Raw genomic sequence first — 16,512 nt, forward strand, 5'->3', positions numbered from 1 at the left:
TACCCAGGTTATACCAGCATGCTCCATATCACTATATACAAGAAGATGTATAACTTATACCAGCTGTATATATATAATTATATACAGAAGATACCCAGGTTATACCAGCATGCTCCATATCACTATATACAAGAAGATGTATAACTTATACCAGCTGTACATATATAATTATATACAGAAGATACCCAGGTTATACCAGCATGCTCCATATCACTATATACAAGAAGATGTATAACTTATACCAGCTGTATATATATAATTATATACAGAAGATACCCAGGTTATACCAGCATGTTCCATATCACTATATACAAGAAGATGTATAACTTATACCAGCTGTACATATATAATTATATACAGAAGATACCCAGGTTATACCAGCATGCTCCATATCACTATATACAAGAAGATGTATAACTTATACCAGCTGTACATATATAATTATATACAGAAGATACCCAGGTTATACCAGCATGCTCCATATCACTATATACAAGAAGATGTATAACTTATACCAGCTGTACATATATAATTATATACAGAAGATACCCAGGTTATACCAGCATGCTCCATATCACTATATACAAGAAGATGTATAACTTATACCAGCTGTACATATATAATTATATACAGAAGACACCCAGGTTATACCAGCATGCTCCATATCACTATATACAAGAAGATGTATAACTTATACCAGCTGTACATATATAATTATATACAGAAGATACCCAGGTTATACCAGCATGCTCCATATCACTATATACAAGAAGATGTATAACTTATACCAGCTGTACATATATAATTATATACAGAAGATACCCAGGTTATACCAGCATGCTCCATATCACTATATACAAGAAGATGTATAACTTATACCAGCTGTGCATATATAATTATATACAGAAGATACCCAGGTTATACCAGCATGCTCCATATCACTATATACAAGAAGATGTATAACTTATACCAGCTGTATATATATAATTATATATAGAAGATACCCAGGTTATACCAGCATGCTCCATATCACTATATACAAGAAGATGTAGAACTTATACCAGCTGTACATATATAATTATATACAGAAGATACCCAGGTTATACCAGCATGCTCCATATCACTATATACAAGAAGATGTATAACTTATACCAGCTGTACATATATAATTATATACAGAAGACACCCAGATTATACCAGCATGCTCCATATCACTATATACAAGATGTATAACTTATACCAGCTGTACATATATAATTATATACAGAAGATACCCAGGTTATACCAGCATGCTCCATATCACTATATACAAGAAGATGTATAACTTATACCAGCTGTACATATATAATTATATACAGAAGATACCCAGGTTATACCAGCATGCTCCATATCACTATATACAAGAAGATGTATAACTTATACCAGCTGTGCATATATAATTATATACAGAAGATACCCAGGTTATACCAGCATGCTCCATATCACTATATACAAGAAGATGTATAACTTATACCAGCTGTATATATATAATTATATATAGAAGATACCCAGGTTATACCAGCATGCTCCATATCACTATATACAAGAAGATGTATAACTTATACCAGCTGTACATATATAATTATATACAGAAGATACCCAGGTTATACCAGCATGCTCCATATCACTATATACAAGAAGATGTATAACTTATACCAGCTGTACATATATAATTATATACAGAAGACACCCAGATTATACCAGCATGCTCCATATCACTATATACAAGATGTATAACTTATACCAGCTGTACATATATAATTATATACAGAAGATACCCAGGTTATACCAGCATGCTCCATATCACTATATACAAGAAGATGTATAACTTATACCAGCTGTATATATATAATTATATACAGAAGATACCCAGGTTATACCAGCATGCTCCATATCACTATATACAGGAAGATGTATAACTTATACCAGCTGTACATATATAATTATATACAGGAGATACCCAGGTTATACCAGCATGCTCCATATCACTATATACAAGAAGATGTATAACTTATACCAGCTGTACATATATAATTATATACAGAAGATACCCAGGTTATACCAGCATGCTCCATATCACTATATACAGGAAGACGTATAACTTATACCAGCTGTACATATATAATTATATACAGGAGATACCCAGGTTATACCAGCGTGCTCCATATCACTATATACAAGAAGATGTATAACTTATACCAGCTGTACATATATAATATATACAGAAGATACGCAGGTTATACCAGCATGCTCCATATCACTATATACAGGAAGATGTATAACTTATACCAGCTGTGCATATATAATTATTTACAGAAGATACCCAGGTTATACCAGCATGCTCCATATCACTATATACAAGAAGATGTATCATTTATACCAGCTGTACATATATAATTATATACAGATGATACCCAGGTTATACCAGCATGCTCCATATCACTATATACAAGAAGATGTGTAACATATACCAGCTGCACATATATAATTATATACAGAAGATGCCCAGGTTATACCAGCATGCTCCATATCACTATATACAAGAAGATGTATAACTTATACCAGCTGTACATATACAATTATATACAGAATATACCCAGGTTATACCAGCATGCTCCATATCACTATATACAAGAAGATGTATAACTTATACCAGCTGTACATATACAATTATATACAGGAGATACCCAGGTTATACCAGCATGCTCCATATCACTATATACAGGAAGATGTATAACTTATACCAGCTGTGCATATATAATTATTTACAGAAGATACCCAGGTTATACCAGCATGCTCCATATCACTATATACAAGAAGATGTATCATTTATACCAGCTGTACATATATAATTATATACAGATGATACCCAGGTTATACCAGCATGCTCCATATCACTATATACAAGAAGATGTGTAACATATACCAGCTGCACATATATAATTATATACAGAAGATGCCCAGGTTATACCAGCATGCTCCATATCACTATATACAAGAAGATGTATAACTTATACCAGCTGTACATATACAATTATATACAGAATATACCCAGGTTATACCAGCATGCTCCATATCACTATATACAAGAAGATGTATAACTTATACCAGCTGTACATATACAATTATATACAGGAGATACCCAGGTTATACCAGCATGCTCCATATCACTATATACAAGAAGATGTATAACTTATACCAGCTGTACATATATAATTATATACAGAAGATACCCAGGTTATACCAGCATGCTCCATATCACTATATACAAGAAGATGTATAACTTATACCAGCTGTACATATATAATTATATACAGAATATACCCAGGTTATACCAGCATGCTCCATATCACAATATACAAGAAGATGTATAACTTATACCAGCTGTACATATATAATTATATACAGAAGATACCCAGGTTATACCAGCATGCTCCATATCACTATATACAAGAAGATGTATAACTTATACCAGCTGTATACATATAATTATATACAGAAGATACCCAGGTTATACCAGCATGCTCCATATCACTATATACAAGAAGATGTATAACTTATTCCTGCTGTACATATATAATTATATACAGAAGATACCCAGGTTATACCAGCATGCTCCATATCACTATATACAAGAAGACGTATAACTTATACCAGCTGTACATATATAATTATATACAGAAGATACCCAGGTTATACCAGCATGCTCCATATCACTATATACAAGAAGATGTATAACTTATACCAGCTGTACATATATAATTATATACAGAAGATACCCAGGATATACCAGCATGCTCCATATTACTATATACAAGAAGATGTATAACTTATACCAGCTGTACATATATAATTATATAGAGGAGATACCCAGGTTATACCAGCATGCTCCATATCACTATATACAAGAAGATGTATAACTTATACCAGCTGTACATATATAATCATATACAGGAGATACCCAGGTTATACCAGCATGCTACATATCACTATATACAAGAAGATGTATAACTTATACCAGCTGTACATATATAATTATATACAGAAGATAACCAGGTTATACCAGCATGCTCCATATCACTATATACAAGCAGATGTATAACTTATACCAGCTGTACATATATAATTATATACAGGAGTTACCCAGGTTATACCAGCATGCTTCATATCACTATATACAAGAATATGTATAACTTATACCAGCAGTACATATATAATTATACACAGAAGATACCCAGGTTATACCAGCATGCTCCATATCACTATATACAAGAAGATGTATAACTTATACCAGCTGTATACATATAATTATATACAGAAGATACCCAGGTTATACCAGCATGCTCCATATCACTATATACAAGAAGATGTATAACTTATTCCTGCTGTACATATATAATTATATACAGAAGATACCCAGGTTATACCAGCATGCTCCATATCACTATATACAAGAAGACGTATAACTTATACCAGCTGTACATATATAATTATATACAGAAGATACCCAGGTTATACCAGCATGCTCCATATCACTATATACAAGAAGATGTATAACTTATACCAGCTGTACATATATAATTATATACAGAAGATACCCAGGATATACCAGCATGCTCCATATTACTATATACAAGAAGATGTATAACTTATACCAGCTGTACATATATAATTATATAGAGGAGATACCCAGGTTATACCAGCATGCTCCATATCACTATATACAAGAAGATGTATAACTTATACCAGCTGTACATATATAATCATATACAGGAGATACCCAGGTTATACCAGCATGCTACATATCACTATATACAAGAAGATGTATAACTTATACCAGCTGTACATATATAATTATATACAGAAGATAACCAGGTTATACCAGCATGCTCCATATCACTATATACAAGCAGATGTATAACTTATACCAGCTGTACATATATAATTATATACAGGAGTTACCCAGGTTATACCAGCATGCTTCATATCACTATATACAAGAATATGTATAACTTATACCAGCAGTACATATATAATTATACACAGAAGATACCCAGGTTATACCAGCATGCTCCATATCACTATATACAAGAAGATGTATAACTTATACCAGCTGTACATATATAATTATATACAGAAGATACCCAGGTTATACCAGCATGCTCCATATCACTATATACAAGAAGATGTATAACTTATACCAGCTGTACATATATAATTATATACAGAATATACCCAGGTTATACCAGCATGCTCCATATCACTATATACAAGAAGATGTATAACTTATACCAGCTGTACATATATAATTATATACAGAAGATACCCAGGTTATACCAGCATGCTCCATATCACTATATACAAGAAGATGTATAACTTATACCAGCTGTACATATATAATTATATACAGGAGTTACCCAGGTTATACCAGCATGCTCCATATCACTATATACAAGCAGATGTATAACTTATACCAGCTGTACATATATAATTATATACAGAATATACCCAGGTTATACCAGCATGCTCCATATCACAATATACAAGAAGATGTATAACTTATACCAGCTGTACATATATAATTATATACAGAAGATACCCAGGTTATACCAGCATGCTCCATATCACTATATACAAGAAGATGTATAACTTATACCAGCTGTATACATATAATTATATACAGAAGATACCCAGGTTATACCAGCATGCTCCATATCACTATATACAAGAAGATGTATAACTTATTCCTGCTGTACATATATAATTATATACAGAAGATACCCAGGTTATACCAGCATGCTCCATATCACTATATACAAGAAGACGTATAACTTATACCAGCTGTACATATATAATTATATACAGAAGATACCCAGGTTATACCAGCATGCTCCATATCACTATATACAAGAAGATGTATAACTTATACCAGCTGTACATATATAATTATATACAGAAGATACCCAGGATATACCAGCATGCTCCATATTACTATATACAAGAAGATGTATAACTTATACCAGCTGTACATATATAATTATATAGAGGAGATACCCAGGTTATACCAGCATGCTCCATATCACTATATACAAGAAGATGTATAACTTATACCAGCTGTACATATATAATCATATACAGGAGATACCCAGGTTATACCAGCATGCTACATATCACTATATACAAGAAGATGTATAACTTATACCAGCTGTACATATATAATTATATACAGAAGATAACCAGGTTATACCAGCATGCTCCATATCACTATATACAAGCAGATGTATAACTTATACCAGCTGTACATATATAATTATATACAGGAGTTACCCAGGTTATACCAGCATGCTTCATATCACTATATACAAGAATATGTATAACTTATACCAGCAGTACATATATAATTATACACAGAAGATACCCAGGTTATACCAGCATGCTCCATATCACTATATACAAGAAGATGTATAACTTATACCAGCTGTACATATATAATTATATACAGAAGATACCCAGGTTATACCAGCATGCTCCATATCACTATATACAAGAAGATGTATAACTTATACCAGCTGTACATATATAATTATATACAGAATATACCCAGGTTATACCAGCATGCTCCATATCACTATATACAAGAAGATGTATAACTTATACCAGCTGTACATATATAATTATATACAGAAGATACCCAGGTTATACCAGCATGCTCCATATCACTATATACAAGAAGATGTATAACTTATACCAGCTGTACATATATAATTATATACAGGAGTTACCCAGGTTATACCAGCATGCTCCATATCACTATATACAAGCAGATGTATAACTTATACCAGCTGTACATATATAATTATATACAGGAGTTACCCAGGTTATACCAGCATGCTTCATATCACTATATACAAGAATATGTATATCTTATACCAGCTGTACATATATAATTATACACAGAAGATACCCAGGTTATACCAGCATGCTCCATATCACTATATACAGGAAGATGTATAACTTATACCAGCTGTACATATATAATTATATACAGAAGATGCCCAGGTTATACCAGCATGCTCCATATCACTATATACAGGAAGATGTATAACTTATACCAGCTGTACATATATAATTATATACAGAAGATACCCAGGTTATACCAGCATGCTCCATATCACTATATACAGGAAGATGTATAACTTATACCAGCTGTACATATATAATTATATACAGAAGACACCCAGATTATACCAGCATGCTCCATATCACTATATACAAGAAGATGTATAATATACCAGCTGTACATATATAATTATATACAGAATATACCCAGGTTATACCAGCATGCTCCATATCACTATATACAAGAAGATGTATCACTTATACCAGCTGTACATATATAATTATATACAGAAGATACCCAGGTTATACCAGCATGCTCCATATCACTATATACAAGGAGAATAACTTGAGATAAAAAAAAAAAAGACTTGATACTCACTGCTTGACCCTGAGACAGCAATCCACCACCATTTCTTGGGGAGCTCTGTGAAGATCCATTGACTTTTGATTGATTTCTAAATTGTGAAGAAATTGTAATTTTTTTTTTAAAGTTATATCATGCTAAATAATGAAAAAAATTGGCATTGCTTTGTATATTTCCTCATGGATATATGGGCCCCAAAAATGTAGAATGAAAGCAGTTGTATGAGATTAGTTGTTGCCTATGAGCTGTGTCTAGTATTCAACTAAGTTGCAATACCATACACAGCCTGAGGAAAAGAGTGGCGCTATTTCTTGGTAAAGAAAAAATGCAGATCTCATACAACTCCTTTTTGGATAGTTTATAATAATTATCTTTATTCTGGACGAATTTAGTAAATCTTACCTTATAGCCATAGCAGACATGACTCCAGGAAAATCCAAGAATTCTTCAACCTGCCGTATACGAGGAAAATAGTGACTAACTTAATAACATAAATTATTCCAATGAATTCTACCAGAGAGGTGAAACATAGTACATATCTTGTTTACAGAGTAAATTGGGGCAGTCATAGTGCCTATCTCCTGGTCTGGGACTAGTGACATCACCGCACCAGCTTGGTGATGTCACATACTTATCCTATGAGAGCAGTGTAATGTAACACACCACTAACATCTTCAGGTTCAATTGGGACCAGATTCTGCATGTGACCAAGGTTTGGCATCTGTGGGCATCCCAGACCCGTGACACTGCCCAATTCTTATCCTCTGAAAATGCTGTAGCCGATGACTATGGGTAATATCAGAAAAAAAGTACCCCCACTGAGCTCTTAGTGAGGGACATGTTGGGTGGAAACGACTAGATAATTAGCAATTGACAGATTAGGTCTTGATGATACTTGGGATAGGCCATCCATGTGTGATCGATGAAGATCCTAAACCCTGCTTTACCAGTCTTACGGCCCATTCGCTCTAGTGATCGGTGGGGTCTGCCCTCTTGAGGGTATATCCTAGTAAGGTGCCTTTACCTATTATAATGGGGAAACCCAGAAACTCCTTTAAAAGGACGCCATGAGACAAATTCAAAAAGTTAGGCAATTTTTTTTATTGACTTTATGCCGTTTTGTAGCCAACCTTTCCCTTGGCCCCGGCCCAATCTCTATCCTCATCGACATCTTTCTGCACTTGCGGCTTGTTTCCGTTTTCCTCTCGTCTTCCTCTGCTTTTTCTTCTCTCTTTTTCCGAGGAGCTGGAATGGATTAGTAGATATGGAAGAATAAGAGGCAAGGGTTACACGCAGATCACGGACTATAATACGGCTCGACAAGTAGTATAAATAATCCCACTGGAGAGACGAATGAGCCGATAATTATGGTTTTATGAGAAATAATCTACTGGTCAGGGGAGAAAAGAACTCGCGAGTGGTGACATGATACGCGAAGGAAGTCGTTATCGGCCTTTATATACGTGAAGAATCGAAATGTTTTTGGAATTCTAAAGTTTAATATATTAAAAAAGCTACAGAATAAAAACGGAGGGGGTGAGGGGCCAGACAAAAATGTCTTCCCCGTCAGACCAACGTGCTGACGCGTCATTAACACATTTTTGCAAGAAATCTTTTTCCCGTGGTAGCAAAATAGCTACCAAACTATAGCAGCTGAGCTCTGATTGGTTGTTATAAGCAATATGGACTTTTTTTCCGGTACGCTTTGATAAATGAGGCACAATATCTTTATCTACCGGGCGGTTGCGTAACTCTCTATTCCACCGTGGTCTTCTCCGTCACTTAGGCGCACGTCCAGTTTTACTTGTTTTATGAGCTTGGAACAAATGTCTCTTTCCTACAGAAAATGATATAGAAAATATCTCATTACTATGACAATAGCCGTTTTCCGCGTGATACGTTATATTACTTTATATTACGGAGCTGCATGATTTCTGGTGTAGTCTTCTCATGATCCCGTGGATCTGAATGAGAAGGACCTAAAACAAGTCTGTGAAACATGGAGAATGAGATGCCTCACCTACCACCCTTTTCTGGTTCTCTTTCAAGGGGTTGTCCGGCATGGACAACTCCTGTTAACATGACTGAATGATCCCCTCGATGATGTGCCGCCGGAGGAATGGCATATTGAAATCGGTGGGCTGTCTATGTAATGCATGGACGAGACGGGTTATACAGTTGCTCTATGTAATGGCCTTCGGCTCTGACTAATAGAGATGGGTACCAAGTCCTAACAAGACATAAGCAAAGGGGTTGTCTAAGGCAGACAGTTCCTTTAAGGAGAACACCTTGCTGACTAGGTCCAACAGACCGAAACAGAGCTGTTCACAAAAGGTTCTCACTATAGCTATTACCTTGGGCCCATAAGCGTGAATATGATAGAGGCAGCAAAAAAACTGCTAAGGTGCCCAAGAGGGAAGGGGGGGGGGGGGATCAGGTTTCCCCATCTTTCTTCTACATGGATATGGGAAACCTTGTCAAGACTCCTTCTCCACAAGGTAAGAGGGTCTACAAGGACCAGACGGTCCGGTTAGCATCATGGCACAGTGACACGCACAACCACCAGGAAGGGTCTACATTTGGCTCTTGCTATGGGGCTCCCTCTCCCCTATGTCCACCCCTGGTTGGTCATATAACATAGTTCATATGGACCTTGCTGATGAGATCCAATTGACCGAAACAGATCTTCCCACAAAAGATGGTGTCTGGCTAGCCAATACCTTGGGCACAAGGGTGTACTTGCAGCCATGGAACCAGCTTAGGTGCCCATGAGGAAGGGGAGCCAAAATCCTGTTGCCCCATCCCACTTCTCTATGGGTACTGTGAACCGGCACAAGGGTCCCTCTCCATGAGGTAGTAGGATGAACCAGAACCAGACTGTCCTGTTACCAGCGTGGAGACATGGTCCACCACCAGCAGAGGACCACATTGTGCTCCTGCTATAGGGCCCTTCTCCTTTACGTCCACCCCTGCTTAATCATGTTCGAACACTTTTTGTAGAGTGGAACAAGGAACCTACGGGGAAGGTGAGAAACAAATATCTTAGTTTGCGTAATTAAAACAAAAAATCATCAATTTGCCCATCATATTCTTTCGGTAGGATGACCCGGGCAGAATTAGGCAGATCACCATGCCCATCTCCAGATTGTAGGCCAGGGGGAAATGGAACCTAGCAGATAACATATAGTCCACATCGATGGTGCCCAAATTTGCGCCCATGCCCAGCTCTTGTGCCACCTCCAGAGAGGGTACGTATTTGTTGCTCTACTACTAGCTAACTTGAAATATAAAGAACCCAATGCAAAGTCGAACATTGTTCTGGGATTACTCACCCGTGACGCTAAATCGGAGTCTGACACGTTGATTTTTTTCTCTCCGAGACCTGAATCAAAGATGGAAAAAAAAAATTAACTACAGGGGAGGGATAATTATAGATGAGTCTGAGGCGCTTTCATGAAGTCAAGTTCCTATTAATGAATCATATCCTTCTTTACATGGCCACGAAGTAACCGAGATGGCAAGACCGGGCAGAAATGCTCCGCGAGAGGCTTTCAAGTCACGACCTAGTTGCTGAGTTAATTCTCCGTCATTGTAGCCTTGAATTAAGGATATTTTTACAGGCAATTTTACCCATAATTGTAGATGAGAGAAACCCAGATGCTCTATTTTTTTTTTATCCTAAGAAACAAAAAGTTGTACGTTCTGTTCCGAGTCCCGCGGTGACGTCTAATGCTGGGCCGACAGTTACATTATCTACAAGGACACGGAGGCATAATGACCTGAGTCTCTCTATAAAACCTGATGCTTGTCGTATAATTTTTCGACATCAGATGAACTTTTTGAATAACGGTAATTACCATTGGCCATCTGCGGATCCCGCTAGACTTCTCCAATTATCTTTTTGAGTCACCATGAGTCAGATTGGATTTTGAAGGTGGAGGAAAGTAAACAGAATACAACCGACTGAAGATAAAATAACCCATCAGGGGATGGGAAACTGGTGTCATTTTTATAGGCAATGACATGGGGTTCACGGGGGGTAGGACTAAAAATTCCCGATATCCATATTGGTAACGGTGGAATGATCAAAGAATTAGAAGAATCATAGACATACGTAATGAGAGTCTCCCAGTCTTCCTATTGAATGGCTTTCCCGTGCTTCCCGCTCAGCTGTATAACGGGGAAGCCCCATTGTAAATTTTTTGTTTTACCTATGGCGTAGTCCCTAGAAAATGGATACCCTTACCCATTTTCTAGGGACTTCTTTAGACCTTCCAGACCGAGAGTCTTCCTGGAAGTGACTTTCAGCTCTAGCATTTCAAGGATCGTCAATTTGGGGAATTAACCCCATTACCTTAATATGCCCCAATAGGGCATAAAGGAAGGGGTTGTCGTTACTGGGGGTCTCCAGGTTATTTGTGCTGATTTTGAGATTTATATCATATTCTTCTCCGTTCACACCTAAAGTAAAAGGAAAAATTCTGCTGGTTGATTCCAAGAAGGAACAACAAAACTTTTACTTTAACTTGGGTTGTGAACAGAGAAGAAAAATGACATTTAGCAGTTGATCTGCTCACTCCATACAGTCATGTGGCCTAACAGCTCAGCTCTAACAGTGTCACTGTCCTCTGAACTCCCACAATGCACTGCCCTCTGATAACAGGAAACGCGCAAAATTCTGAATTCAGTTTTCGGCCTGAAAAGAGAATAAATCTAAAAAGACATTCAACTTTTTATGTGGATTTAAAGGGGTGGTAAAGGATTAGAAAAACATGGTTACTTTATTTTACAAACAGCGCCACGCCTGTCCACAGGTGGTGTCTGGTATTGCAACTCCATTTAATTACATGGAGAGGAGATGCAATACCACACACCACCTGTGCACAGGTGTGGCGCTGTTTTGGAAGAAAGAGTCATGTTTTTCTAATCCTGTACCACCCCTTTAAATCTTCACTGGATAAAAATAAATAAGACATCACTGTGTCTTATAATTGATGGGAGAATAATATGGATTTCGCACTCAGTCAGTAAACAACGTCACCTGCCTCTCGGAGGGACAAAAACTGCTAATTGTGTTTTTAAGTCAACAACCTCAGGTGAGAGAACCCACCACCCCCGGCCTCCTCCCGCCATCCAAATAATCTCATGAAAGGAAGATTTTAAGATTTTGTGTTCAAAGAGAAAATATCACGTCGCTTCCTAATTAATTTTTCTTCGCAAAAATTTCAATCTATTATTTAATTATCGTCTTCCAATTAGCCCGGCTGCTCAATAAAAAATGAGTCAATGCGGCCGTGCTGAGGCAATTATCGGAGGCAAAAATCCTCTGTGAAGTCTTGTCTTAATTGCTTTGATTAATCGGTGGTGCCAAGGGTGATGCTGAGCAAAAACCTGGTAGAGAATCGTCTATAAGAAGCCGGGTGAGCTAAAGGGCATTTCCTCCGGATATCAAAAACAGATTTGGAAATATCATCCAGAATCGTCCTCCTGTGTGAGGGATCGGCAACCTTCTAGATCAGGGATCGGCAACCTTCAAGATCAGGGATCGGCAACCTTCAAGGATCAGGGATCGGCAACCTTCAAGGACCAGGGATCGGCAACCTTCAAGGATCAGGGATCGGCAACCTTCAAGGATCAGGGATCGGCAACCTTCAAGGATCAGGGATCGGCAACCTTCAAGATCAGGGATCGGCAACCTTCAAGATCAGGGATCGGCAACCTTCTATTCTAGATCAGAGATCGGAAACCTTCAAGAGGTGGAGATCTACTCTTGTAACTTGGGTGGGCCTTGTTTTTCCGACCGGTTTTTCGTCCAGAATGTGCGTTGCGGAAAACCAAAGAAAGGTTAATATTTACCTGTAGTCATGGTGAAGCGTCCCTCTGCCGTCCTGGGATGAGGTGCAGCCTGTGATTGGCTGCAGCAGTCACATGGGATAAACGTCATCACAGGAGCCCGGACTGGACGAAGCAGCGCAGAATTCTGAGTTAAGATTTTTGAGGCAGAATCCCAGCTTTTTCACCGCAAAAATCTTATCTGCTGTTTGTTACAGGTTTTACCTCTCGATTGAATTCAATGGGGGAAACTTGCAGCGAAAAAGCAAATACAATTGACGCAGCGGAATAAAACACGCACCGCTGGTCAATTTCTGTGCGTTTTATCTGCTCATTTACGCAGCGTGTGGATGAGATTTGTTCAAATCTCATCCACTCCACCGCTAAGACCGTAGATTTAATCCGTAATTACGGACCCAATCATTTCTATGGCCGACGGACATATTTAGGCTTTATTCAGACAAACGGGAAATACGCGCGTGCAACGCGCGTGATTTTCACGCGCGTTGCATGGACTTATATTAGTCTATGGGGCCGTACAGACATGTGCGTGAGTTTTGCGCTGCGTTGGTCCGTTGCAAAAAACTCACGACATGTCCGTTGATTCAGCGTTTTCAACGCATCACGCACCAATTGAAGTCAAATTCGCGCATCAGATTCGCGCACCAGCTGTCAAAAGGATGAATGTAAACAGAAAAGCACCACGTGCTTTTCTGTTTACAAACATCCAAACGGAGTGTCTTTGAGAAGAGCGAACCCGGACAACCGAACCGAACTTCACCGGGTTCGGCCGAACTCGTTTTGGCCGAACCCGGCAAAAAAATATCCGGTACGCGACGTCAGGAGACAGTCACTGTCCAGGGTGCTGAAAGAGTTAAACTGGTTCAGCACCCTGGACAGTGACTTCCGATCCCAATATACATGAACGTGTTAAAAAAAAAAAAGTTCTAACTTACCGATAACTCCCGGCTTCTTCCTCCAGTCTGACCTCCCGGGATGACAATTCAGTCCAAGTGACAGCTGCAGCCAATCACAGGCCAAGCACAGGCTGCAGCGGTCACATGGACTGCCGCGTCATCCAGGGAGGTGGGGCCAGATGTCAAGAGAGGCGCGTCACCAAGGACGCGTCACCAAGGCAACGGCCGGGAAGTTCTCGGTAAGTACAAACCTCTTTTTTTTTTTAACCGGTTGCTAGATATGGTGATCGGAATTCACTGTCGAGGGTGCTGAAAGAGTTACTGCCGATCAGTTAGCTCTTTCAGCACCTTGGACAGTGACGGGCATCGGCTAGCCTCATCTCTATGATGGCGGCTGCGCGAAAATCACGCAGCCGCGCATCATACACGGATGACACACGGAGCTGGCAAGTGATTTTTGCGCGTGCAAAACGCCGCGTTTTTGCGTCCGCAAAAACGCCACGTTCGTGTGAATCCAGCCTTACAGGAAGGTGTCCGGGCCGTTGGAAGCCTCCGTAAAAAATAGGACATGTCCTATTTTTTATTTTACGGACCATGCTCCTATATTTTATAATGGGAGCACAGGCCGCAAATACCAATGACCGTCTGCGGCCGGCTGTGCCCGTAATCACGGACAGTAATTACGGGCACGGTCGTGTGCATGGGGCCTTATGCTACGGATTCTCCGCAACTAAATCTGTTGTAGAAAATCTGCAGTATTTACGCCACGTGTGAGCCCGAACTTACGGTTGTGGATTTTGTGGCTTATTTGCTGCAGATTTCTGTTGCGTATTTCGGTGCGGAATCTCACAAACTAAAATTTTACTTTTAATTGGGTTGTGAACGGAGAAGAAAAATGACATTTAGCAGTTGATCTGCTCACTCCATACAGTCATGTTTCGGTGCGGAATCTCACATGACATTGAAGTCTTTAATGAAATAGGCAACACATGTATATATAAAAAAAATCCACGTGAAAATTTGCAGCAAATTTTTTGTTTAAAAAATAAATTACAAAAAATGGTCACGTTTATGGGGGCCATGGCAGTGCCCATAGAGGTTCCCAAAGTCCTCACCCATCATTTGTCATGTATCGTAGACGTCTAATGAATAATTTCCTGGTATTTGCCAAGCAGAGGTCTGAATATGATCAGCTTGTTGCCTAGCAACACACGGAGAGACCAGTGGGTGACCACCTCCCGGGCTCCACGCTCTTCTTGAGATATAAATTTGTCACTCACATTCAGTTTAATTTCTGGTGGCAAATACGGATACACCCTAGAGGAACTTTACCTCCAAAGAGGGAACCAGATGGCCGCTGCTTCCCTGTGTTGTCTTAGGAACAGCCAGGCCAGGTTCAGCAGGGAATCGATGAGCTTGTAGCATCAGGGACTGAATCCCCAAGTAAAAGGGAAGTAGTGATGGCCTAAATATGCCTTCAATGATCCACCACGACTGTATACCTATACTTAGGCCTTGTGTGAATAAGGCCTTTATCTGTATATGGTGTACTGCGCCTTTAAGCGCTATTGTCCCGCGGTTATGTGCTCTCTAACAGGTTGATGACGTTTGTGCGTGCGCCATCACGCCGGGGGGGGGGGGGCTGGGGTGGCTTGGACTATAAAAGAGCGTCTGTCCATGTTCAGTGTTGGGGGGAAGTTGGCGTGACCGGCGCTGCGTACTGTTGCTGTGAGAGACGTAAAAGTTTCTGCGGGGGTGGAGAGAGGTCAGGACTTTCTGACTGCTTTGGGAACTGGACAAGAGGAGCCTGAGAGAGATGGGTGAGGATCCATTGTTGGGGCTGGGGTGGCGATCCTGAAGAACGATCAGGGGGGTATGTGAGGCCGCACTGTACGTATAGTTGGGACCTAGCGGACGGTCAGAGAGGTGCAGGGCCAGCGCTAGCGGAGAGTTGGTCCGTGTGGAGGCTTCAAGGGCCTATTTACGGAACAGCAAGCAGCCACCACAAGGACTGACGTACGCAGTAGCAGCCGCCATCTTATGGACTACTAGGCCCAAGCAGATCACCCTTGTCCCTGAGGGGTTTCCACCATCTTGCCCCACCCTCCATCCCCACCTTACATGCGGAGTGTCAAAGCCAGTTACCATGTGCCCATTACTGCCCCTCGGGGAACTGCCTGAAAACCCAATGGCTCAGTTTGCCCCCAGTCTATGGGCAGTTTTCCCCTCCCGGGCCGGTTG

General features: G+C 39.5%; 1 protein-coding gene across 1 annotated transcript in view; it reads right to left on the bottom strand.

Moving 5' to 3' along the window:
• Positions 1-16,512, bottom strand: part of LOC142750820 (uncharacterized) — a 58,134-nt gene that overhangs the window by 28,881 nt on the left and 12,741 nt on the right. Inside the window, exons 4-8 of the mRNA XM_075859797.1 lie at positions 10,855-10,904; positions 9,259-9,359; positions 8,653-8,767; positions 7,925-7,974; positions 7,538-7,613 (exon numbers count right to left, since the gene is read on the bottom strand). Of these exons, the coding sequence (XP_075715912.1) occupies positions 7,538-7,613; positions 7,925-7,974; positions 8,653-8,767; positions 9,259-9,359; positions 10,855-10,904 (392 nt within the window). The remainder of the gene's footprint in view (positions 1-7,537; positions 7,614-7,924; positions 7,975-8,652; positions 8,768-9,258; positions 9,360-10,854; positions 10,905-16,512) is intronic.

This window comes from Rhinoderma darwinii, chromosome 3 (genome assembly GCF_050947455.1).
Source record: "Rhinoderma darwinii isolate aRhiDar2 chromosome 3, aRhiDar2.hap1, whole genome shotgun sequence".
NCBI classification, from domain to species: Eukaryota; Metazoa; Chordata; class Amphibia; order Anura; family Rhinodermatidae; genus Rhinoderma; species Rhinoderma darwinii.